We start from the raw sequence: 26,117 nt of genomic DNA, 5'->3' as shown, positions 1-26,117 counted from the left end.
ATTAGACCCAATTAGAGGCAAGTGTAGAAATCTTCACTAGAGTTGAGGCCCTGTGGCGTCTTAGTATCCAATTCTAAGATGTATCTCGTTTCAAGAGCACGCAACAGTGCTTTTCTGTTACCCCCACGTCTCAAGGGGAGCACTGCATCAATGACAAAGAACTTTAAAAGTTCGCTTTTATTGTCATGTAGTTCTTTAAAATGGCGTACAACCGGATAGGAAGCATCACTTCCATTGATTGCCCGTATGTGCTGGAGTATCCGTTTGTGGACCTGCAACTTGGTACTACCAACATATTGCAGGCCACAAGGACACTACAGCACATACACAGCAAAATCAGTCTTGCAGGTAAGTGGTTTCGTGATGGAACGAGGGATGTCTCAGAACGGAATAGAGAACTGCGTCCTACTTACACCGTGTCTACACGCTTTGCAGCTAGGACATCTCTTAAAGCCCTTACTAGACTGCAACCAAGTTGTGTTGGAGCCTATCTCAGGACTGGACTTGACCAAAGCGTCGCTCATTGAGCGAGCTTTCCTGAACGTGATTTCCGGACTCACTGCCACTAGATCCCCAATGACAGGGTCATTACAAACCAAGCTCCAATTTTTCTTCAAGATTTTTCTGAGCGCTTGGTGTTGACGATTGTACGTCAAGATCAACCTGACTGGCTCTTTGGTATGGACCGATGTGGCTATTGATGCTTTGTTAATCAGGACCTCATCTCTAGACAAACAATTAGCCTTGCGAATAGCACTATCAATTGTAGAGGTAGAATAACCCCTGGCTAAATATCTCAATTTGCTCATTTCCTGTGCTATGAGGCAATCGGACTCCGTGCTGCAAATACGCCTAATGCACAGCATCTCCCCATAGGGAATGCTGCGAATAAGGTGCACTGGATGATGGCTAGTGGCATGGAGCACGGTGTTGCCAGCGGTAGGTTTCCTTAAAAGGCGTGTCATGAGTTTGCCATAGTCAATAAAGATTTCTACATCTAAAAAGAACACTTTGTCTTGACTAATGTCAGAGGTGAAACTGAGATTTAGTGTATTGCAATTGATCACCTCAATGAAGTCAAGGGCCTGTTGTTTTGTACCTTGCCAAATCATAAAAATATCGTCTATATAACGATACCAATGAATTACATGTTTTGAGAGTATGTCATGGTGCTGGCCATAGAGGACCTGCTCCTCCCAGCAGCCCATGTGAAGACAGGCATAGCTGGGAGAAAAACAGGCCCCCATGGCAACACCTCTGACTTGCTGGAAATACTGGTTGCCAAACATGAAATAGTTGTTGTGCAGACAAAAGGAAATCATAGCTAACAGCATTTTGTTATGGTTAGACATATGCATGGGTCTAGTGCCCAGATAATGTTTGACTGCTCTTACACCATCAGAGTGATGGATGCTGGTATAGAGAGATGTTACATCAAGCGTTATCAGCCAAAATGAGGGGTCCCAAATCAACCCAGCTATTTTCCTTAAGAAATCACCTGTGTCTTGCACATAAGATGGCAAAGCCTTAACATGCTCCTGTAAAAAGGCATCAATATATATAGAGGTATTCTCACATAAACCACTACGTGCCGATATGATTGGCCTGCCTGGAGGCTTCTCAATGTTCTTATGAATTTTAGGAATAAAATAAATAACAGGAGTTACTGGAAAGTCATTTTTGAGGAATTTAAGTTCATCTTGACTGAGTAATCCTGTACTTCTCCAGGCAACGAGATGGGAGTAAAATTCAGTCCGTGCTGCCTTCACTGAAGCTGCATCACAACGTCTGTAGCATTGGGAATCATTAAGCTGCTTGTAGGCTTCCTCCATGTAAAGATCCCTAGGCCATAGCACTACGTTACCACCCTTGTCTGATTGACGCACAATGATGTTGTTATTGGCCTGTAGTTTGCTGACAAGTTGAAAGTAGCAACTGTTCTGTGCTGTGTGTTTTAATTTTTCACGCAGGGTAGATGAATACAGTTTTTTAATCCCTGAAATAGATAGTTTGTGAAAGATGTCGATGTTATCATGCAGCATTAAAGGGGTGAAGGTAGATTTGGGTTTGAATTTAGTATGGCCAGGCATATTCAAAGCTAAATGATCCTCTGTGAAATCAGAGCTAGAGCCTTCATTGTGAAGTTGCTGAAGGTCTTGCATTAAATCCAGATCATCAGCACACAATCCTTGTTGCATACCCACCACAGGTATAGGAATAGATCTCAAAGTATTGGGATTGAGCAAAAAATGTTTCTGCAGCTTTAACTTGTCAGATCAATCCGTGTTTTAGAGTAGTTAAAGTTGCTAGCCGGACTGAACGAGAGACCAAGATGTAAGATGTTAGTCTCAGCTGGACTTAACTGAGTGCTGGTGAGATTTAAAACTGATGATGATCCAGAGGACTCTAGAACATCATGCAACACATTGGTTACTTGATCCATCTTTTGTTGTATTTCCTTTTTGGCTTTGCGTTTGCGGCCTGCTTGTCGGCGTAATCTGCGCTTTTGGTTGTGTCTTTTGCGCTGCTGGGATTTTTCCTCCTCGGTCTCAGGGTTTCGCGTCGGTCTTGCCGCAAACAGTCCACCTCTTGTGCCAGAGAGAACCGGGTAAACCCCAATTGCGCCGCATTTCTGTTACGCTCCGTATCAGAATCACTATCAGGTATTGAACTAAGTTCAGAGACCGAAGATGCTAGTTGAGGTGATTGTGTAGCATTCGGAGTCATGGCGGAGGAAAACTGCGCTGCTGGTGCTTTAGAGGCTTTGATGGCGTCAAATTTCCTTGCGAAGGTAAAAATGCGACCCTGCTGATAATCAATCTTATCGCGCTGAAATTTGAATGCCTTGCGCTTTTTTATAATTTCCTCCTCTTTACGGAGATGCATAATCATATCTTCCCTAAGTTTAGTGCAGTCGACCGAAGTTACCAATGCCTGAATTTCTTTATTCACCTCATCGATTCTGATTTGCAGCGCTGCGCGATCACTTTCCGCGTATTTCACTAAGATGGTTACCAACTTGCGTGACGATTCCAGATTACATTCGGCCCATTCGTTGAGCATGTTAGGGTCCGGTTGCTCGTAACTGGGAGCCAGCATGATTCTAAGCCCACGGGGTATTCGTCCCACCTCAAGATAGCGGCTCAAGGAGCGATGCTCCCACCATTTGGACTGCTCAGCTTTCATTAACTTCTCCAAACTTTTAAAAAGATCACGTGGGTATATATATGTATGTGTATTATATATGTGTGTGTATATACGTATATATGTATGTGTATAAGTCTGCATGTGTTTGTATGTTTCTATGTATATATATGTGTATGTATGTGTGTGTATGGATATATATGTGTATATTTTAATTACATTTTTGATAACGCAGTCCTAGCAGACAATATTGTCAGGCATTCCGAAGGGATTCAAGCAAGAACCAAGCTCCTTGCCTACAAAAAGTAATCTGAGATTTCATAGAAAAAAAATCTTGATTTCTAGACTTTATCACAGTTAAGTAACAGTCTGCCCTTAGAAACGTATTGGCTTTGACATGCATTTCATAAGTAGATGAGACCTACTGTCTTTGTAGTAACCAGTCATTATAAACAGATCAGGCCTATTGCATCTGGTGCATCTTTGTCCAAAGAGTAATTAGACCTATAACGTTTATCCGTTTGTCAACATAATCACGTCAGACCTACTTTATTGATCAAAAGCTTCCCCACAAGGCTACCATCATGTGTACAGTAAGTAAATCACAAATTTGTAGAACATTTACAGTTGACTGAACAACATGAAAACCCTTTTAAAAGGGCCGAACAAGCATCACAGTGAAAATCGTATACCCCCAGGATTTGTCGTAGGGGGAGCAGACCAACAGCAAAGCCCTTGCCAACTCTGTAAATAAATACTTGTTTACAGCATGCAATTCAGTGTGATAACAATCGTAAGGCCTATTTACTTAACAAATGCTTTTCACAATAAATAAGCCTGCTCTATTGCCTTTTTCATTACATTAAAAAATAAACCGATCAGACCCATGGCATCAAACGTAACTTTCCATGGGAGCCAATCGGGACTATAACCTTTATCACTGGCTTGTCACCTTAATCAATATAGCCTACCATATTGAGCATAAGGTGTCCCACAAGGCAGCCATCAGGCATACAGTCATACATTTACAAATGCGTACAAAATTACTTTTGGTGGGGCAAAAAAAAACTCTTGCCTAAGAGGGTCTAAACGGGATGATCACAGTGCACGTATTCTATCGCCATGATTTCTCAGAGGAAGTAATCCACAACAAAATCCTTGCCTACTATGGCCAGCTGTGAGATTCTGTGTAACAAAATAGCTCTCCGAATGCTTTAATTCAGCGTAATGATGTATTCTCTGCAGTCTTCTGCCTTTTATTATAACTTTCCATGATAAACCTCTCAAGCCTATATGTTTGCTGCCATAACCAACACAGTCCTGCTGTATTCAGCATATGCTGTATCATGAGGCAAAAAGCACTCTTTTTCAGGGAAGCACACGTCTGCCCAATCAAATGATTCAGTCAAGAGAAACCACATGTGGAGGAGATCTAAGCCGTTCTTCTAGTCAAACTTCCAAGAGCACTTTTTCTGTTGATCACATAAGGTCTGGCGACAACAGCACTGTCAATTCAGACCTAAAATGTCTTAATTAACCAAAAAATATGTTGAAAGGAAAAAAGTTAACCTAAAATTAATAAAGTGTAAGCCATTAGATATTTTTTTCAGTATGTTAATGACTGAGATTGTTATTGCCACCACACAGTTACCTTGGATTGCCTCTGACCCTTTCTTCCCCAACTGCATTACTGAAGGCTTTGTACCTTCCTTGCAATGCAGCTCTGGTGTACTTTGCTTCATAACCATTTCATAAATGCACGATCTCTGTGTACCACTAAACTCTAATGATGTCTCCTCTTGACTTTTGACTTGCATTTTCACCCCGCAGCTTGGCGCTGAGGATTCATTCTCCCAACCTTTGCTGCTTCTGCCTATTTCACTGATGCCTTTAGTAGTTTCCTGATTTTTTGTGTGTCTACAATTGTCTGCTAAAATTATATCCATCATCAGATCTCCTCAGGTGCCTTTCCGGTAAGGCAAGCACCATGTATTTCATTGTCTTAAAAACAATAGCTGAGAACAAGAGAGTGACTTTAATTCTTCTGTAAACCAATACTGCCTTGATTGAAATTTTCAGTTTATTGAAATTCAGGTCAGTTGATATATTGTATTGCAGTACATTTTAATAGTTTAATAAAGCCCTTCAGTCCTCCACAAATATCCGACACAAGGTAACTTGAGAGTTGTTGGTTTTCACCGGAAAGAATGATCTTCGGCTCATCAGAAGGTCAATTTGTGCACTAAAACCTTTTTCCCCTATAATAGAACTGAGACAGAAAATGTGTAATTCCCAATCGGTGTGTCTCCCTAGTGCATGTAATTGGGATTCCGCATATGCTAATTTAAGTGGTACTGCATTGTTCAAACTCTACCATTGGGTACGTTTTCAGCCACTATCTAAACGTATTTAAAGTCTTCCCTACAGGTCTTCTTTTAAATGTACATACAAGTGCAGAGTGCCACCTTGTTGTTGCTGAATTGCATGACAGTTCATTCCTCCTCCTCAGACTGTACACACAATCATCCATTGCTCTCCAGGCACCATTCTTAGTCCATATTCCTCATCCTCCTTCAAATCAGACACCCATCCCACTCCAGGGTTAGGTCACTGCTTCTTCTCAAACCTGGAGTTTGTGGAGTTTATACCAGGGGCAGGCCATGACTTGTCCCAGTGTGTTCTCAGGGGATGTCCTGGCATATTTAATGTAAACGCCCTTTGATAGCTCTTGCCTCTTTGGCAGAAAAGCTGATTTGCCCCTTGAGCGTTTTAAGCATGGACGGGCCTCATCTCTTGTATTGTCTTCCTCTGCATACCAGTTCCTGAAACAGTGCTGCAAGTTTTACGGTTACTCCAAGGTTATACCTTTTTGCCAGCCTCTGCCTTCTCAACCATTCCAAAAGCAGCCTTACCAATTTATCTGCCAATATAGGAAGCCCAGTGGATCCAGGAGCTGACCATGTCAGCAGTAGCGCTCTTTCTCCGTTGCATTATCCCCAAAACCGCTCCAGTTTCCCCTCAAGGAAACAACGTGTGGCCTGTGATAAGGAAAGTATCACACCATGTGAAGGTTTGTTTAGCGATCATGATGGACCCGTGGATCTTGAAAATCATAGACAAGGGTTATTTCCTCCCTTTCCAGGAGTTTCCCCCCCCCCCCCCCTCTGATTCCTTCCTTTTTCTCAACCTAGTCAGACGAGCAGGTTTATATTCTTCAACAGAAGGCCATAGCCCTGCTGAACAAAGTAGCAGTTTTCGCCATTCCCTGAAAAATAAATTAGACAGCTTTGCACTTGTTATTTTCTTCTTCACCTCCTTGATCCAAGGGTTTTGAATGGATTTCTCCACAAGGATAAATTCAAGATGTTTTCACTCACACAGGTCCTGTTGGCAGTGGAACTAAAAGAATAGATGGTGTCGCTTGGGGGGACACACTTTCGTATTCCGATCCTACAGTTGTGTAGGAGGTAGCTGCAGTTTGTGGCAATGTGAAGCACAGGAGGGAGACGCTGACCTAAGAGGTTTAAAGTTCAGTTGCAAAGGAGAGACCCCCGACGGATCACACTGAAAATATAGTGCTTGAAGTCGAGGGGAAGAGAAAACATCTTGAGGCCGAAATAGAGGCCCTCCTCCGTAAGGAGGTCAACACCTTAAATGGTTAAAGGATCCCTCTTCCACCCTTGAAGGAAACACCGCTCTGGATCGAAACCAAAGCCGAACAACGCGAGCTACCAGAGATGCCACCACTGGCAACAAAAACTGCTGGAAGAGGAGGAGGAGGCATTAAAGTATGACAAAGAATTACATGATGGCCAGTGTCAAATAATTGTATTGCTTGATTACTTAAAATCATCACAATTATCACCTATAACACCTATAACAGTTAAAAAAAAAAAAATCCCTAGTATTACAGGCCAAAAGAATGATGGTCAGTACTAAGAGGACATATGTGAGGACGAACCACCGGAGGACTGGCAAGATATCACCAGAAGAGGAAATGGATACATCCCTCGAGGCCATCTACTGCCAGATTCCATCTTGGTGTACAACGCAGTGGTGAAACATGCAGCAGACACCTATGTCGTCAAACTGAAAGAGGAACACAGTGAGATCCAGAAGTGTCCTGCAGCCCAATGGGCCATTGAAGGTAGGAACCACCCCTTGCAGGAGAAAGCCTTCCCGAGGAGGTCCACAATCAGAAACGTCCCATGCCACCTTGACCATGCAGCAACCGAGGCACAGCACTTTAACACCGTGGCAGTACGCAGGGCAACAAAGACAGCTCTTTTGTTGACATACCTGTGAAAGGGGAACAGCACTGAGACGAGCTGCACACACCACCAAGTGACCCAACACCACATCACCCATTTTTTTGTTGAAACATTTTTATTAGTTTCCAAATCAACAATAACTGTGCATTACATCACGGTTCCCCGCGTGCAGCAAGAGCATCGCCCCTCCCATTCCCAACTCGTCCCCCCCCACCCCCATGTCAGTGCGCCCCTGTCCTCCGTTTCACCCCCGATGTGCCCCCCCCGTCCCAGGAGTTCAGTTGCAGTTGCTCACCCCCTCTCTGCATAAGCAATTCGTCTCTCGTATCCAGGCCTCTGGTATATGTCTAGGGGCCGCCTTCATCCCTTTCCCATCTCAATCCCCATTTCCCCTCGCCTCCTGCCGATCCGAAGTGCTCCCTCCTTCCTCCACCTCAGATATCAGCCCCTGGAGCTCCACTACCAACGGTTCCCATGCCCTTGCCGTCGCTAACTCTTTCTCATCGTCTCTCCTCCGAGCCATCTGCACCCTGAGCGTACCCTCCGCCCCCACCCATCTCACTAGCGCTGCCCTCCCCCGCACGTAGCTGGCCCCCCCCCTGGATTTCCAGTGCAGAGTCAATTCTCTCTTAGCTAATATCAAACCCAGATCATAGAACCTGCTAGTGACCTTCGTGCGGCGGGTGTGGGGAAACCATAGCAACAAGCAAGTCCCCATCTCTGGAGTGAGAGAGCGGTCTGTCACCTGATTCAGGCAGTCCACTATCTCAGCCCAGTAAGCGCCCAACTGCGGACAGGCCCAAAACATGTGGCGAAAATCTGCCCCCTCTCCCCCACACCGAGGGCATGGAGATTGCGTTCCACCAAAGTATTGCAAGATCTTGGCCGGCGTCATATACGCCCTATGTAATGTGAAAAACTGCACTAGCTGGAAACGTGCGTTCCGAGTCCCCTTCCAGGCCCTCCGCACTAGCGTGGACCATGTGGTCTCTGGTATCGTTTTCCCGAGGTCCATTTCCCATTTTTCCCGCAGTGCGGCCAGAGGTTGCGAGCCCTCTGTCGACAATCTACGGTATAAGCATGTGATGGCTTTGGCCGTCCCTGCTGCCATCACGACATACTGACAACCCGCCGCGGTCGGGGGTTCCGACAGCCCCATATTCCAATGCTTCTGGATGCTCGCCACCAAAGCCGCATGGAGCAGAAAATCCCCCTGCGGGAGCCCGTGGGCATCCAGCAATTCCTGGAAGGACAATAACACACCGTCGCGGAATAGGTCCCCTACCATCTGTACCCCCAGCTCCTCCCAAAGCGCTAGCCCCGACCAATCTCCCCCATGCGGGAGCGCTGAACACATCCCAAGGGGGATTTCCGGAGCGTACGGGCGGACTATAGCTGCCCGCCTCTGGCACCTATTCCAGCACTGCCGGAGGGTGCGTTCCTCCAGGGTCAGCTGAGTCAGATCCAGTCGCTGCTGGAACACCACATCACCCATGCCACTCAACAGCGGTAGGGGGCAGATTCAAAGGATTTTTTATGAAATGATGAAACCTCTCTGACAAATGGATAATCAACATGATCTAACACGGATATTTCATAGAATTGCTAAAAAAGAAGAACACCAAACATAAAACCTAGGTTAAGGTGCCAAAGCATCAAATACACTTTGCAGCTAACAAAAGAACTGGCCGGTCTACAAAAAAAAAAGGGCTATAGAAACTGTACCAATCTCAAAAGGGGGACAGGGAGTTTACTCTGCATACGTCCTAGTACCTAAGGCAGATTTTTCATTAAGGCCCTTCATGGATCTGTGGGCCCTCAGCAGGTACATCAAAACGCAGAAGTTCCAAATGACTACACTGTCGAGGGGAAACTCCTAGGTATGATGGCATCATGGAAACCTTTGATGCAGAAGACCAGGCTCTATATGAGACCACTCAAGGAGTGTTTGCAGAGATGCTGGTTTCAAGCAACTGGGAGTTGAGAAGATCTAGTGGTTGTAACAGGAAAGCTACACAAGGAAATACAATGGTGGAACAGCCTCAGCTTTGCAGTGGGCAGCCCCTTCAGGCATCCACCGGCCTCAAGTGACTATCACAATGGATGCACCCAACATTGGGTTGGAAGTGCACTTGAACAGACATTAGGTGCCTGTGGAACTAGAGAAGCGCAGTTAAACATATAAAAATCCTGGAAGTCACAACAGTGTTATTAACCTTTAAAGCCAAAGCCTTCCAATCTCAAAGTGGGGGTGAAGGTGATATAGATTAACCCTGGGCGTAGTTCGCGAAGTAGCACTATGCGAAGCTACGCAAAGTGCACTTCGCACTACGCGAGCTACGCATAGCACTTCGCGAACTGCATAGTACCCTGTTCGCACTGTGCAAGATGTCGTTTTCAATGATTGCACAGTGCGGACAAGCAACCGGCACTGTGCAATCATTGAAAACGGCATCTTGCACAGTGCGAGCTGTAGTTTTCTGCCGCTCGAGTAGCTACAGCTTTCTCAATGCGGACTGGTAGTTTCTCATCGCGAGCGGTCGCGGTCGCGAGTATACGCGACCATTGGCAATGAGAAACCTGACCTCACGTTGAGAATCTCGCCAGGAGGTTTATTTTCCACGCTCGCGATATCCAACTTGATGTTGCTGATCGCGAACGAGGAAAAAGTCTCGCCGGGATGTCATTTTGCTTGCTCGTGGGCGCCAACTTGACATTGAGGACCGCGAGCAAGCAAAAAATGACCGCTGCACTACGCAACACTACACTATGCGTGTTCGCACTGTGCTACGTGCAATTTGCGTAGTGCGAAGTAGCGCAAACTACGCGAGCGTAGTGTAGTGCTTTGCCCAGGCTTAATATAGATAGAAAAGGACAGCTTTACAACCATCGACAAATGGTGGATGGGGTGGGGGTTGGCAAGATCACATGAACTATCGACCCTAGCAAAGGAGTTTTGGGCATGGGCATTTCAGAGGAACATAACACTGCTGGCATTACCAACAAGCCAGGACATTCTAACCACGCAGGGGGAGAGTGGGAGTGGGAGTGGTGTGGCTGTTGAAGAAAGACATACAGTTCTGATACCTCCAGCTGATAAAAAAAAAAAAAGAACATTGAAGGTATTAAGAGAAGCAGGAAAACCAACACTTCAGAAGGGATGCAGGTTTTGAAAATGGTGTGCCAAAGACAATGGACGACACCATAGTCCTAAAATACCTCATGTACTTGTTAGGCAAAGGACTCTCTTATGCCACTCTAAAAGTACACCTGGTGGCTATTGGGCTAATGGGCAGAAAGTACTTAAACACCTGTTTTCAAATTCACTCTAATTTTCTACCCAAGCTCCCACGGAACAGGAGAACACAGCTATATAATCTATGCACAGCATGAGAATCTAGAAAGAGTCACTCTGCAAAACGAAATGGCTACACACCTATAGGAGTAGTTTTGCAGCTTGAAGACTGTCTAGCTTCACATGTGACTCCCCCCTCCTCTGCCCCTCCCCCACACACACCTCTTCCAGAAAACATGTGTGGACGTTGTTAAAGGGGAGAACAGGACAGTTATAACAGCACAGGGTAAGCCACATAAACACAAGGGCGCCGGATAAAACAAACGTGAAGGTGGTGGTAAAGCAATGGAGCCTTTAGGGTGTCCGGAACGTCTTGCTTCATGAGGGAAGGTCACTCTGCCGCATGGGTGTTAACGACGCTTTCCAAAAGAAAAAAAAGAAAGGAAGAGAAAATAGACACTTCTGAACCCAGCCACCATTGTCGGAATAATGCACAGCCTGTAAATTCAAAAAGCCTTGAAGCTGCAAACCTAATTCTACAGATAAGTAACTAATTCGCTCACTTTCTTAATTGGGTCTCTGATTGATTGAGCCTATGCATAGTTGACCTTTAAAACTGTTGATGATAAAGACATTTTCCTTGATGGGCATTCATTTGTTTGAACTTATGAGCGAGCTGCTGGTGCTGGCCATCTTTCCCACCTTCACATCTTTGTTTCCTGCCTTTAAGGATAAATTTGTCATCCCTTCCAAAGGTGGTGATCTTGTCCCCTGTTGTCAGTTGATCACCCTACTTACAGTTTACCCTCGGCCTCATCTTACTAAGGAGTAGGAGAGACTCCATCTTTTGAATCCTTGGAGAGCTGCTAAATAGACTGGACCGTGAAATTCGAGACTGATTAACAATTCGTAGGTTATGTTAGTGCAAAACTAGTAAGGTTGTCCAGAAAGGGACACTGCTCAGATGTGTTGTACTGTGGATTATTATTTTCTATGCCCATGCCAAGAAGGATCCTCTTGAAGGTATCTGGACCCTTTCCACCAGGACAAAAGCATCTTCTTCAGCCTTGGCCAGATTGTTTCCTTTATCTGACATATGCCTGGCTGCAATGTGGGCTTCGAAGCACACCTTTAACAATCACTATTGCTTAGACTCTGCATAGATGGATATTTTGCAAGGTCTGTGCAACAGGATTTTGTGGTGTGACTATCTCCTAAGACCTGCCACCATTACTGTGGTATTGATTCCAAAGATGAGGACTCTGCATGCAGAAGTATCCATCAGTATATCATGCTACTTACCATCTGTTGTTTTCTCTGGTCTGCCTGCACATTCCTGACAGATCCTGCCCACCTCCCTGTTCTATAGAGGAGATGTCGTTTTTATGATGAGTGTACCCTACCATTGAGATGAAGTTTAGTGCCATTTAGTGATGTAGGAGAGCTATTATAATTTTTCTAAATCCAGTCGGATGCCTGGGGAGTTTCAAAAGGTGAGGAAAGTAGATTATCCACCAGGAATATTGTTAGAAAGATAATTACCGTAGGTAGCTTTTTCATTAGTCCGCTAATGCTGAGACTTAAAAAGTCTGCTTGTTGAAGTATCAGACTCTTGATCTAAATAATTAAACCAAATTCTCTAAAATGTTATCTGATGTACTTATTTGCTTTGCACAGTATCATAGATTAAAAGTTCAATAGACTTATTATTGTGTTTATATTTTTCATTTTGTTTAGATCTTTAGTGGAAGAAGACGACCCTCACATGAAAGTGTCTCTTGGGAGCAGCGATATGGGAGTGTCTGCTCATCTTCAGTCTTCAAAGACCGGAACAACTAGGTTTTTTACTAGCAATACGCACAGTTCTGTGGTACTACAGGTAAAATTACATTTTTGTTAAAGTGATACGGTATGAGTGCTTCTCTTGTACTTCACCAAATCTGGCAAAACGTACAGCCCGGTCTAGTAGCTTCCATTACAACAGTTGTGCCTGGCACAAGCAAGACACATCGATGTATTAACAATTTCTTGTTTGTTTTTGGCTAATAGGCAGGACAGTAAGTTTTTGTTTCAGAAGCTCTTTACAGGTGCAATAATAAGTAAAAAAAAACATGCAAATGATCTAGGCAGTGATTTAATTGGCTACTTAATTTTTAGTGTAACAAGGTGATGGAAAGAATCCTTAGATTAATCTCAGCCATCTATGATCACTGTACAATATGTTAATTCGTAAAGAAAATAAAGATATACACAGACTACCTGCCTTTGTAGACAAAGCTTTCACAGGGTGTGCCACATCCTTTTTAATTTGACACAGTCATTCCACAGTCATTCCAAGTACAGTATACTCTATTAGGTCTCCCTACTGAAGCCATATATTTAGTAAAAGCATCTCAATGCATTTTAGTCACTTAGTCAATCAACCACAACCTTTGTTTGAATACATTAACCAGATTACTTTTGGCTTGGTTCACTGAATGCAGAATTCTTATATTCTCCAACTAAAGGAACACTAATGCAGTGTTTAAGTAATTATGTTTTGGGACAGGGCTGTTTTTTTATTTTATAAAGAACCTTTGTTCAGCTCAGCTGCAGCAAGTTGATACTGGGATTTCTGCTCTTCTCTTTCAAACCTTTTGATGGTGCTGTTGTGGATTAAATTAAGATGTATCCTGAAACAAAGTAACTGCTTAATACCCTGCAATCAGTAGCTAGGTTGGGTAGAGAAGCTGAATCAATCTGAATATGCATGTGAGCAGCATTCTCACTATGTTGAAATTAGACAGCCCATGAATATGCTAGAGCATTCCTAGCTAATGGAACTGAAGGCATCAATGGAAACATTCCACAAAGTCACTCATGTTTAAGTGATGCTGGCATAACTGCATATATTCAGATGTCAAAGTAGATTTGAGGATGTTCCAAAATCTGGGGGCCTTTACTCTCAGGAATCTGTTTAATCTTCTTGAATGATAGTTGATATATCAGGGTGGGTGGAAGATAACTGGAGGTTCCTGCCTAGAGCATAACGATGAGCCAATTCTGTGTCTTTATTCCAGTAGTTTTTGTGGATAGTACAGCTGAATCCTTGAATTTAATGCTAGCCTCTTTTAAAGACCAATAGATTGATTTTTAGAGTGGGCTTGATGTAGTCATGTTTGAAGTCGTTCAACATTGTGACAACCTGGCTTTGTAGCCTTTAAAGTCTAGCAGTTGGTTTCTTGAGGTGACCAGTATATTTCATGTTGCAGCAGTCCAGGTTTTCCATAACCAGAATTCTGGTCATTACACTGGACGTTGTATAGAAGTTGGAGGTTTTTTATGTAATAAGGATAGCTGAAGGTTTAGAACTGTGACAACTGTAATGACATGAGGTGTGGTCAAAATGTATCCCTCGATTCCTGGCTTTTTGTGTGGATGAAGGAAGAACTTCAGGACTTGTGGCTGGCCAAACATTAATGGGACATGCTTGGTGTCTCTCTCTCGCTCTCTCTCGCTCTCTCTCTCGCTCTCTCTCGCTCTCTCTCGCTCTCTCCCTCCCTATATATTCCCTTCATACACATAAATGCCAGAGCACAGTTCCATCCTACAACACAAGGACTGGATTCCGCAGTGTGACATATTGGAGATTGACATCGTAGGTGGCACATAATGAATACTGAGATAAATAAGAGTGCACTGAACTGATGATTGATAGCCTATGAGCATGGGGGATGGCTGCATCAGTGTTGGAAGACTGACAAGTCAATAGATTACAAGCATTTGCAATGCAATAGGTCTCGCATTTAAACGAGTTTAAGCTGTTGACATTGTAAATGACAATGCCCTTTTTTTGTGTTTGTTTTTAAAACATAAAGAAAAGGCATTGTCATTTACAATGCCAATAGCTTAAACTCGCGTGAATACGAGACCAGTTGCTTTGAAAATGCTTGTTTTCGTTTGACAAGAGAGTTGGATCTATCCACCTTTGTAGAAATTCAAGTGGTGTTAAAATGCATCATTAGGACATCCTCGGAATTCTACATGAAATATATGTAAACTGTAATTTCATTAGCTGCCAGTAAGTGGAAATGATGTATTAAAAATAGCGTCACTGGCCTGTAACGTGCACATTTTTTATTCTTTGTGTGTTTTAATAAACAGTTGATCAATTATATGAGTATGTCGATAACAAATTCTTGGTTTGTGATCCAAACCCCCTCCAGGTAAGAGGACTTCAGATCTCCCCCATGAAGCGGTTTTAAAATTAGTTCTCTTACTATCCATCTTGTCAGGAAACACTGACTACTAGAAGTGACTCCCTATCTTTCACCTACTGAGTCCGAATTGCTTTATCGGGCACTGATCCCAAATGTGGTGAATTATTCTGACCTGACCCCAAAAAAGTTGAAGAAATAGATAGTTGTCAGTTGGTCAGACAACTTGATCTGCACTCATATTGTCACCTGTTGTTGTTTACATACAAAAAAGACCCTGGCCTGTGTTATAGGGTTGGGAAGCCCTAGTCCAAACAGAAGTGGTAAAATATGTTACAAACAGACACCAAAGAGGACTATTATTAGCAATTGTAACTCTCGCAGAGACCGTATCCTAACATTGGACAGCAGTGTGAGCTTTTATAATAATTGCCAGAGTTGAAGATGTAATCAAATGACCATGCAGAATGTGACACTGCTTGACTTTGGATCTCATAAAGGGTCAAGGCACTTTAAAAAAAGACAAATCTGGAGCCTGAGGATTGGGCCAATTATCGGCCATCTCCATGTTGCCAGGAATCAGCAAGTTAGCTGAAAAACATGTCAATCTGGTCCTGTCAACGTTTTTGGAAAAAAACAAGTGTCTGCACCCCTCTCAGACAGGCTTTAGATGCCAACAGGGCACTGAAACTACCCTTATTGTTGTGATCGAGGAGGTCAGGAAAATCATGGATGACGGAGGCTGCGCTGCTCTTATATTGTTAGATCTAAGCGCAGCCTTCGACACTGTCAATCACCAGCTTATGGTTCAACGACTTAAGGAGGTGGGTGTGGTAGGAGTTGCGCTGAACTGGCTCCAGTCCTTCCTCGAAAATCGCTGCTTCTGTGTTTACGTAGGTGAAGCTGCCTCAGAGCATATCCCTTTGCGGTGTGGAGTTCCCCAAGGATCATCATTAAGCCCCACCATGTTTAACATTTACATGAGTTCTCTGACTGAATTGGTGTAGCTCATGCTCCTTGGGCATACTGTCCCTGCTAGTATTGATGCATCCTGGCTCAGTTGTCTGGGCCCCCCACCTGTACCAAAAAAACAGATTAAGAGTCTGGGAGTATTGCTCAACAGTAAATTGGACTTAAATGAACAGGCTTGTAAATTCGCAGCTAGTTGTTATGGACTTCTCAGGATGATAACGAAGATTCTTCCTTTTGATGCTAGACGGGTGTTAGTTCAGGCGCTGATACTCTCACGACTGGATTAATGCAAATGCAGTGTATCTAGGAGCGCCCCAGGGAACTACCAATAGACTACAAATTGTCCAGAACTGTGCTGCTCGTCTGTTAATGAACATCCCTAAACGCAGTTCAGCCAAACCAGCCCTTACTAGCCTGCACTGGCTCCCCATTGAGTCCAGAATTAGCTTTAAGTCGATGTGCATTGTTCACAAAGACATCTTTGCAAAAGGCTTCCCATTGATCCAGTCTATGGTTCAACTATGCCACCCTAATAGGATGTTGAGATCCAACCACAAACGCTTACTTATAGTGCCCAGGATTAAGCAAGTTCGTACAGGAGGCCAGCGATTTTCATATAACGCAGCTGTTATGGAACCGAATACCTGAGCATATTCGCCTGGAACCAAACTACTTTAGTTTCAGGAAACAGCTTAAAACCTTTCTTTCCCCTTGATTTCTGCTTTGCGGACTGAGGCGCCACATTAAGCGCTGGGATGCCCTCGGGTAGCCATGCGCTATACGAACAAGTTACTTACCTTCGGTAACGATGTATCTGTAAGAAACATTAGTTAGTTAGATTCCTCACCTTAGAATATCCCCAGGCGTCAGACTGGATCCGGAAGATTTTTCGTCAGCAATACCCCTTGCGCGTCGCTAGGCGTCGTCTGCTGCTCCGCGTCCGTCGCCGGCGTCGTGCGCCGGAATGACGTCGGAGTACTTAGACGCCACCCTCGCGCGCTGACGTCAGTTCTTGTACATAGCCTTCCACGCCAGGAACGCAGAGCCATGCAAGAGACAGACACTGGTGCCAAAAAATTCTAGGGCCCTGAAAGGGATAGCCTTAACCCTAGATGTCAGTTCGCAGAACGGGGAGGATGGGTGGGTCGGTGAGGAATCTAACTAACTAATGTTTCTCACAGATACATCGTTACCGAAGGTAAGTGACTTGTTCATCTGAAAGAAACACGTTAGTTAGATTCCTCACCTTAGAATAGATACCCAAGCAATACCAACCCCGGTGGTGGGTCTGCGAACCAAGATCACACCAGAAAGTCCTGGAGGACAGAACGGCCAAAGAAGCCATCCCTCCGGAGTTGGCTGTTTAGGCAATAGTGCCTGGCAAACGTGTGCAGCGAAGCCCACATTGCCGCCTGACAGATGTCCTGCAAAGGGACTCCCCGTCCCAAAGCAGTAGTAGCCGCTTTAGCCCGAGTAGAATGGGCGCGCAGCCCAACAGGCAGTTCCTTTTTTGCCAAGGAATAACAGATTTTTATACACAAAACGACCCACCGGGAGATGGTCCGTTTGTGTACAGCTTTTCCCTTCTTCGCACCCACGTAGCCAACGAAAAGCTGGTCGTCCACCCGGAACTGTTTAGTGCGGTCCAAATAAAAGGAGAGCGCACGTTTTGGGTCCAGACGGTGGAGCCGCTCTTCCTCTTTGGAAGGATGCGGAGGCAGAAAGAAGGTGGGCAAGGTGACAGATTGCCCAAGATGAAAGGGGGTCACCACTTTCGGTAGAAAGGAAGGACGAGGCCGAAGGACAACCTTGTCCGGATGAACAGATAGAAAAGGAGGCTTGGACGATAGAGCCTGGTGCTCACTCACCCGTCTAGCCGAGGTGATGGCTACCAGGAAAGCAGTCTTAAGAGTTAGAAGACGAAGAGGACAATTGTGAAGAGGCTCAAAGGGAGCGCACATCAGGAATGTCAAGACAAGATTCAAGTCCCACTGAGGCATTACGAAAGGGACGGGAGGGAACGTGTGAGTAATGCCTTTAAGAAAGCGTGACACTACAGGGGACTTGAAAAGAGAGGGCTGATCTGGAAGCCGTAAGAAGGCAGAGAGAGCAGCAAGATAACCTTTCAAGGTGCCCAGGGCAGAGCCCTGCCGGGCCAAAGAAAGAAGAAATAGGAGAACCTCAGAAAGCGGGGCGGAGAGGGGATCCACAGCCTTTGCTGTGCACCATGCCACAAATTTGTTCCACCGGCAGGCGTATACCGTCATTGTGGAGGGACGCCTGGCTGCCAGAATGATATCACAGACTTCAGGAGGCAAGTCAAATGGCATCAACTGCCGCCGCTCAATCTCCACGCATGGAGGTGGAGGCTGGACAGGTTCGGGTGGAGGACCGTCCCCTGCTGCTGCGACAGAAGATCCTCCCGAAGGGGCAGACGTATCGGAGGATCGGTCAACATACTGAGTAGCTCGGGATACCAGTACCTTCGTGCCCAATCCGGAGCCACCAAGATGACTTGGGCCCGGTCGCGCTTGATCTTCTTCAGCACTCTGGGCAGAAGTGGTATAGGCGGAAAGGCGTACAACAGACCGCAACTCCACTCGCGACGAAAAGCGTCACCGAGCAAGTGCCGCCTTGGAAATTCCAACGCGCAGAACTGCTGACATTGCGCGTTCTCGTCGGTGGCGAATAGAGCTAACCAAGGCTCTCCCCACTGCTGAAAGAGACCTTGCGCCACCTCGGAGTTCAGACGCCATTCGTGATCCATCATGCACCGGCGGCTGAGTTCGTCTGCTCTGGCGTTCAGAGAGCCCGCCAGATGTTGAACCACCAGGGTGACGCCCTGGTGTTCCAGCCATGTCCAGAGGCGCAGAGCCTCCTGACAAAGGGTCCACGACCCCACCCCGCCCTGTTTGTTGCAATACCACATGGCGGTGGTGTTGTCCGTGAACACCTGCACGACACTTCCCCGGACAGAGGGAAGGAAGGCTTTCAGTGCAAGTCAGATCGCTCGCAGCTCCAACAAGTTGATGTGGAGGCGAGACTCCGCCGGAGACCAGAGGCCTCTGATCTCCGCCTCTCCCATATGGCCACCCCATCCCAGGAGGGACGCATCCGTCACTACGACATGCTCCGGTAGGGGTAGGGAGAGGCTCTTGCCCGTGACCCAATCGCGGTCCGTGAGCCACCACTGCAACTGCTGTGCAGTGCCCTCCGAGATCAAGACATGGTCGGACAGGTTGCTGTGATGCTGGGCCCACTGAAACTTCAGGTCCCACTGCAGAGCCCGCATGCGCCGCCTGGCGTGATGCACTAGTAGGATGCAGGAGGCCATCAGCCCCAGAAGCCGCAACACTAGCCTGACCGAAACCCAGGATAGAGGCCGAAGGATGGGAATCAGGGCCTGTATATCCCGGACCCGCTGCTCCGGTGGATGGACCCGGAACTGCGCCGAATCGAGAACCGCTCCGATGAAGAGGAGCTTCTGAGAGGGGCTCAGGTGTGACTTCGGCACGTTGATGGAAAACCCCAGCAAATGCAGGAGATCCGCCGTAGTCTGGAGGTGGGAGACGACTGCCTGGGGCGAGCCCGCCTTCAACAACCAGTCGTCGAGATAGGGGAAGACTGGAACCCCAGATCTGCGCAGATGAGCTGCGACCACCGCCATCACTTTCGTGAACACCCGAGGGGCACTGGTAAGGCCGAAGGGGAGCACGGTGAACTGAAAGTGCTCCTGACCCACCGTGAACCGCAGATAACGCCGGTGGGCCGGCAGGACGGGGATGTGGAAATATGCGTCCTGCAAGTCCAACGCTACCATCCAGTCTCCAGGGTCTAGGGCAGCTAGAACCTGAGCCAAAGTCAACATTTTGAACCATTCCTTCCGGAGGAAGGCATTGACGTTCCGGAGGTCCAAGATACGGCGTCGGCCCCCTTTGCCCTTCTTGGGTACCAGAAAGTAGTGGGAATAACAACCACGACCTACTTCTGGGCTCGGAACGCGCTCGACGGCCCCCTTGGCCAAGAGGGCCGAAACTTCCTCGTGGAGAAGATTCAAATGATCCCCCGAGATACGGTGGTGCTGCGGTGGCATGGCTGGAGGGGTCGTCTCGAAGGGGAGGGAGTAGCCCCTTCGGACGATTTGCAGCACCCACCTGTCCGACGTGATGGAACGCCAGTGGAGCAGGTGATGGCGAACTCTGCCGCCCACTGGCGTGGAATGGGCCTGAAAGCTCGGACTAGGAAGGCTTTGAGGCGGATGCTGCCGGGGTGGATGTGGACTGACCGCGTCGTCCTCCGGTACCGCCTCGGTGGAAACCACGTCCGCGACCGCGTGCAGGCTGGTTCTGCGGCCGGTGGCTAGGCGGACGTGAGGAGGTGCCCCTTCCTTGGCGACGAAAGGAACGCAAAGCGGAAGTTTGTGGCCGCGGGGCCGAGAGGCCCAAGGACGTGGCCGTAGCCCGGGAGTCCTTGAAGCGAGCCAGCGCACTGTCCGCTTTGTCACCAAAAAGGCGAGCGCCATCAAAAGGCATGTCCATGAGGGTGCTCTAGACATCCCCTGAAAAAGACGTGGACCGCAGCCAGGCGTGATGTCGAAGCGCCACCGTGGTAGAAATCGCCCTACCCCGCGAGTCCGTAGTGTCGAGTGCACATCGGATAGCATGGCGCGCTGCATCTCTCCCATCGGCCAGGGCCGAGGAAAGCCGCGCCCGGGCCTCCTCCGGGCACAGTGGCAGCACGTCCTCCACCGCATCCCACAGAGAGTGGGAATAACGGTCCAAGAGACAGGCGGTGTTCAAAGGCCGCAGGCCCAAACTGAGCGAAGAGAACAGCTTCTTACCAAACTGTTCCAGCCTCTTGGAATCCCGGTCCGGAGGAGCGGACGGGAAGGAGGATTGGGAGGTAGAGGCCTGGATAACCAGACTCTCGGGGGTGGGGTGTTGGGACAGAAAACAGGGGTCGCCCGGAGCAGGGCGGTGGCGCCTGGCAACGTTCCTATCCACAGGAGGGACTGTGGAGTGCTTGGACCAGGTGCCCTGCAGAACGTCAGTGAGGGCCTCATTGAATGGCAGCAGAGGCTCAGTGGAGCATGCGGCAGACTGAAGCACCTCAGTGAGGATGTTAGTCCTCACAGCCACGGCAGGCAGCTCAAGCCCAAGGGCTTCGGCCGCCTTGCGCAGCACCACAGAAAAAGCTGCACCACAGAAAAAGCTGCACCCTCCTCCGAAGCCACAGTCGGAGGAGAGATGAATCCAGTGTCCGGAGAGGTATCCAACCCACTGGCCTCCTCCAGTTCATCTGCCCAGTCCTGTGCAGGTTGGCTCTGAAGGGCCATAGGGTCATCAGACCCCTCCCAGTCGCCCCCGTCATCCGATTCCTGGTAAACAGGAGGAATGATCGGAGCCGGTCGATAGACAATATGTGTCTCTAGCGGCGTCTGGACCGGACAGGGGCTGAACCGGGGATCGACGTCGACCGGAGCCGGCGTTGGGGGTGGTATCGGTGTCGGCGCCGGCGGAGGAGGCGTAACGAGGTCGACCGGCGTCGACGGGGGCCCAGGCTCGGACCCCTCGGGGACCTGCGGCGTCGGGGCCGGAGCCTCCAACGGCGCCGGGGCCGGAGCCGCCAGCATGCAAGGTCACCCAGTCGAGTCCGCGGGGCCCGAAGGCGCGCCAGCGGGCGTCGACGGCGGGGCCAGGCTCCTCATGGCCGAGAGGAAGGCACTGACCTCCGCCGGCGTCGCGTCAGTCCCAGGGACCGTCGGGTATGGGGACTTGTGCGGCGCCTGCGGAGCCGCGGGGGTGGAACCACCCGGACCCTCGGCCGAGTCGCGCGACCGGCGAGGGGAGTCCGAAGAGCGGTGTCACTTCTTGGAGTGCCTCGACTTACCCGAAGACTTCGAGCCAGACGAGTGACGATGTCGAGTGCGGCTCCGCGACCGATCCTTGGACCTCCTCCTGGACCGGGATCGAGAGCGACGCGGAGCCGAGTGGCGAAGCTCGAGAAGCTTGCGGGACCGCTCCCGCCTAGCTTTCGAGGTCAGGGCCAAATCCATCGGAGCACGACGCCGCGTCGTGGTCGAGGCCCAAGCAGTACAGGCACCGTCGGTGACAGTCGTCGCAGGCCTTGAAACCAGGCATCCTACCGGCACCAGAGTCGAGAAGTGACCAAAAAAGTTAGTCAAAAATTGACTAAAGGGGTAGCTCTCCCGGATCTGCGCTTACTGGCACGGAAAAAAGAAGAACTGACGTCAGCGCGCGAGGGCGGCGTCTAAGTACTCCGATGTAATTCCGGCGCACGAAGCCGACGACGGACGCGGAGCCGCAGACGACGCCTAGCGACGCGCAAGGGGTATTGCTGACGAAAAATCTTCCGGATCCAGTCTGACGCCTGGGGATATTCTAAGGTGAGGAATCTAACTAACGTGTTTCTTTCAGATAAGTGCGTATTCATTCATTCATAAACAGATATTGACAGATTTTTCTGCAGTTAGAAGACGGTGGGTGAGGAGGAGGCATATGGGTATGAAAGGAGGGATAGTCGCCTGATGGCCTGGTCTGCTGTTTCTATTCTGTCGAAACACTGACTACTAGAAGTGACTCCCTATCTTTCACCGGCATAAAGTTATACGTTGTAGAGCGCGTCAGAAAACAGAGGAGGCAAGCAGACATGGTCGCGTAGACTGCTCAAACAAGAAGCATGTAAGTTTGTGAACTGTGTTTTGTTGTATTTTTATGAACAGAGAACTCCCTCGCTAGCAAACAGTTCACTGAGGGCATGTACTGGGTTTATGTGCTGTGTCGATGATAGCCCGAGTACAGAACACACGCAATCCCCAACGGAGACATAAATGTAGATTTGCTTCATTTGCCACATAATCCATTATCTGCTGCATAAACAGCAGATTAAAAAAAAATTGTTTCAGGCTCAAACAGTTCAAAAGTTACTAAAAATGCAGTAACCCGTGTTGCTGCGCTATTAAACTCCCTTTGCAAACCAGAACTTGTCACCTTTTGATTGCTTATTGCTATATTTGGGTATTAAAATGGTACTAATTAGGTGCAGACAAAGCCTAAACAGTGTTACAAACTGAAAAATTATTAAATTATTAATAATTAAGTGATACTATTACAAAATGTGTGGCATTATTGCGCATATTTAGCATTATCTTGCTGCATAATTTACTCAAACCTGCCGTATAATTTGGCAATCTCCTGCTGCATAATTCTAGTGGCCCTGACTATACATTTTCCCAACGAGGGAGTACTTCCTACTCACCAACGTGCAGGGCCGAAGATTACTTTACATTAAAAAAACATTTAAAATTCACTGAAAAAAACAAAGGTGACAGGGACATTATAGTTAGGAAATAGGATTACAAAATATAGAAATTCACTTGAAGAAGCAGACTAGTCGCCCCAAAAAAACACAAAGAAAAGGGGACATGGTAGGAATACCCTGGCCCCCAAAATATAGTTATGGAGTCCCAGAGGGACCAAGCGCGGGCTCCCGTGAATATTTTGAAAAAGACCCAGGTCCCCAGGCCTTCACTGGTTAAAAACCAAAAAAGACTTGGGGCGCACGGGGCCTACCCCCTGAGGCTCTTTGAGCCCCGTGGACCACCACCTCCCTGGGGCTTTTTATTAATATACGAGGAAGGCCACGTGGACCACCCTCTATGGGCTCAAATTATCCCCGTGGACCACAACCTCCCAAGAGCTTTATTTAATTAAGGGGGGGCTGAACGAACCCCCCTCCTAGGCTGTTGGAAGCCCTGGAGACCACCACCTCCCTGGGGCATAAAATATTAGAGAATATAGGGTGGCCGCCTGTACCCTCACCCGCATGCCCCAGGAACCACCACTTCCCCGGGGCAATTTTGACTATAGTGCGGGGGACCACCCGTGCCCGTTGAACAACACCTGCCTGGGGCAATAAAAAGATTTTGAAGTGGTGTTGCAGGGATTCTGCACAGACACTGAACTGTGCGTATGATTTTGGGACCTTGGTGCATAGGGTCTGGGTCATCCTACCACCTTAATACCCATGAGCCCAGGTACGACTAGCTATAGTGTCTCACTTGCTCTCCTACTCACTCACAGAGAAACAAATGATTAGACAACCCAGAACACAACACTCCCGACTCTCTCTGGAATCGCGATTGCAAGACACACCATTTCTCTCACTCTCTTGTACTTGTCCAGAAAAAGATCTGACAGAGACCAGAATAAGTTTAAAATATTTATTTTAACTAACGTGCTCTAATGTGCAGAAAATGTGCCACAATAAGCAAGAAAATGCATAACACAAATATGGTAAGCATAGCAATTAGTCCATAAATCAGGAAAGGAGCTGTCATTATGAAAAAACAGTATAACTGAACGTCCCTCCCCTTGTATAGAAGCAGAATGATTATATATAAGAAGATCTCTGGGCGTTATTTGCAGACCCCCTACCTCAGTCCATAGATGGTAGATCTACATCATAGGTGTTGCCTTGCTCTTCTCTCTGGAAAGGTCCCTATCTAAGTGTGTGCTACCTATTTGTGTATTCCAATAAGATCAAAGTATTCCCAAACAACAGCTAGGGCGGTATGTATTGTCTTGGTGCTAGGTCCTGACACAAACACAATAACAACGGGCATTTTTAATTGACCTTGCTCACAATGTTCAGACTGACTAATTCCCAGGAACCTGCAGAGTGCGAACACATTTAGTCATTCAGATTACCCTATCCAGTACATGGCCTGGGTACTGACAGGAGCAAACACACAGGCTTGCATTGGTTACGCAGGATAACGCCGAAATCTGCCACCGGAACAAATAAGCAGCACATTTCTGCTGTCAGAACTGAGCCACATTAGCAACAAGAGGCAGTACTGGCTTGTATCGGGTCACGGACCACAAGACAAGATGGCAACGCTCACTGTGATCGGAGCATAGCCGTGGGTACGAGGGACCTCCCCCCCCCCCCCCCCACCCCCACCCCCTCTCCCATGATGCTGGTTACGGAATCCTTACACGAGCATCGCTTAGAAATGGAAGGACGCTCTGCCCTGTAAACAAAACATCTGGTCCGCGCGTGATAAACTGTTCGCCAATGTAGGTGACTTGTATTCTCAACTCTACGGACCTGGATTACTATTCCGCTTTCCATGCGGCACCTCTGAAGTGCCAGAGACTCCAAATTCAGCTTAGCGAAGAAGAAAAGAATTTGCTTTGTGAAACCGGAGCATTGCTCTGCAAAACGGCGGAGCCGACTATCACGGCTATCCAGTGAGTGGTAGGCCCTCTTAAACCCCGTCAAAACAGATGCCAACCACCTGCGGTGACCTACAAGGATCTGTCTGCAGATACGGTCCCCCGCTGTACGTTTTCATTAATTTAATCGAGATGAAAGCAGGAGTTTCCCTCACTTAACCAGCAGCGTGTTGCCTGACCCGAAGATGGTGGTTCTTTGCCTAGTTTGTGTTGCAGTAGTACTTACTCTCATCACGCTGACCTAACATCCCCTTACATAAGCGGCCCTCACTATTGCTCTACCGTTATCAAGGGAAGCCCACACAACTCTCCCATCCTTGACTGGATCAAACTTTTGAAATGCCTGACATCATAATGGTGCCTGCATATCTGGTTCCTGGACGCTTTGCCACCGAGTACACAGCAACCCACCAGCAAGGCTCTGCCTGCTTCCATTTTACACGAGAGCCCCACGAGTTGTAAGGAGAGCTGCGCACTTAGCAGGACAGACTCGCGCCGCAGCCCCTATGCCACCAATAAAAGTATCCAACAAGGTCTCCTACTACTTCGCTTTAACTGAGAAGGGCCCAGCACACGACACAGGGGAGCAATATGCTCAAATAGCGCTTAACAGAGATGACCTAGTGGCAGCAAGACTTTAAAAAAGGAACTGTACTCGGAAACCGAGCAATATGGCCGATGCCTGGAGGAGCTGCCTAGACAGCTATAGAGGAGATAGGCTCTGGTTCCCCCTCTCGGCCGTCACCTACCCAGCCGGACATTGGGCACTTTTCTCCCCGTCTCCCGCTGTGTCCCCTTCCTCTCCTCTCTCTGACGAATTACTGTAACATTGCTTCTTTTTTCTTATGTTTTACTATGTTCTTGTAACATATGTAATTTGTAACTTGTAACTCACTGATCCTCATGTAAAGCGCTCTGATACCTTCGGGTCTAGCCAGCGCTATATAAAACTCGTCAAATAAATAAAAAAATAAAAAAA

The 26,117-nt window shown here is 47.5% G+C and overlaps 1 protein-coding gene across 5 annotated transcripts in view; it reads left to right on the top strand.

Moving 5' to 3' along the window:
* KLHL13 (kelch like family member 13) overlaps positions 1-26,117 on the top strand; it is a 448,657-nt gene that overhangs the window by 243,555 nt on the left and 178,985 nt on the right. For all 5 annotated transcript variants that reach the window (XM_085607880.1, XM_085607879.1, XM_085607881.1 and 2 more), the window contains exon 2: positions 12,448-12,589. In XM_085607880.1, coding sequence (XP_085464006.1) covers positions 12,448-12,589 — 142 coding nt within the window. The remainder of the gene's footprint in view (positions 1-12,447; positions 12,590-26,117) is intronic.

Source organism: Triturus cristatus, chromosome 5_2 (genome assembly GCF_964204655.1).
Source record: "Triturus cristatus chromosome 5_2, aTriCri1.1, whole genome shotgun sequence".
In the NCBI taxonomy this organism is placed as follows: Eukaryota; Metazoa; Chordata; class Amphibia; order Caudata; family Salamandridae; genus Triturus; species Triturus cristatus.
The sequence above is the reverse complement of the archived record's forward strand: the minus strand, read 5'-3'. Positions and strand labels throughout refer to the sequence as shown.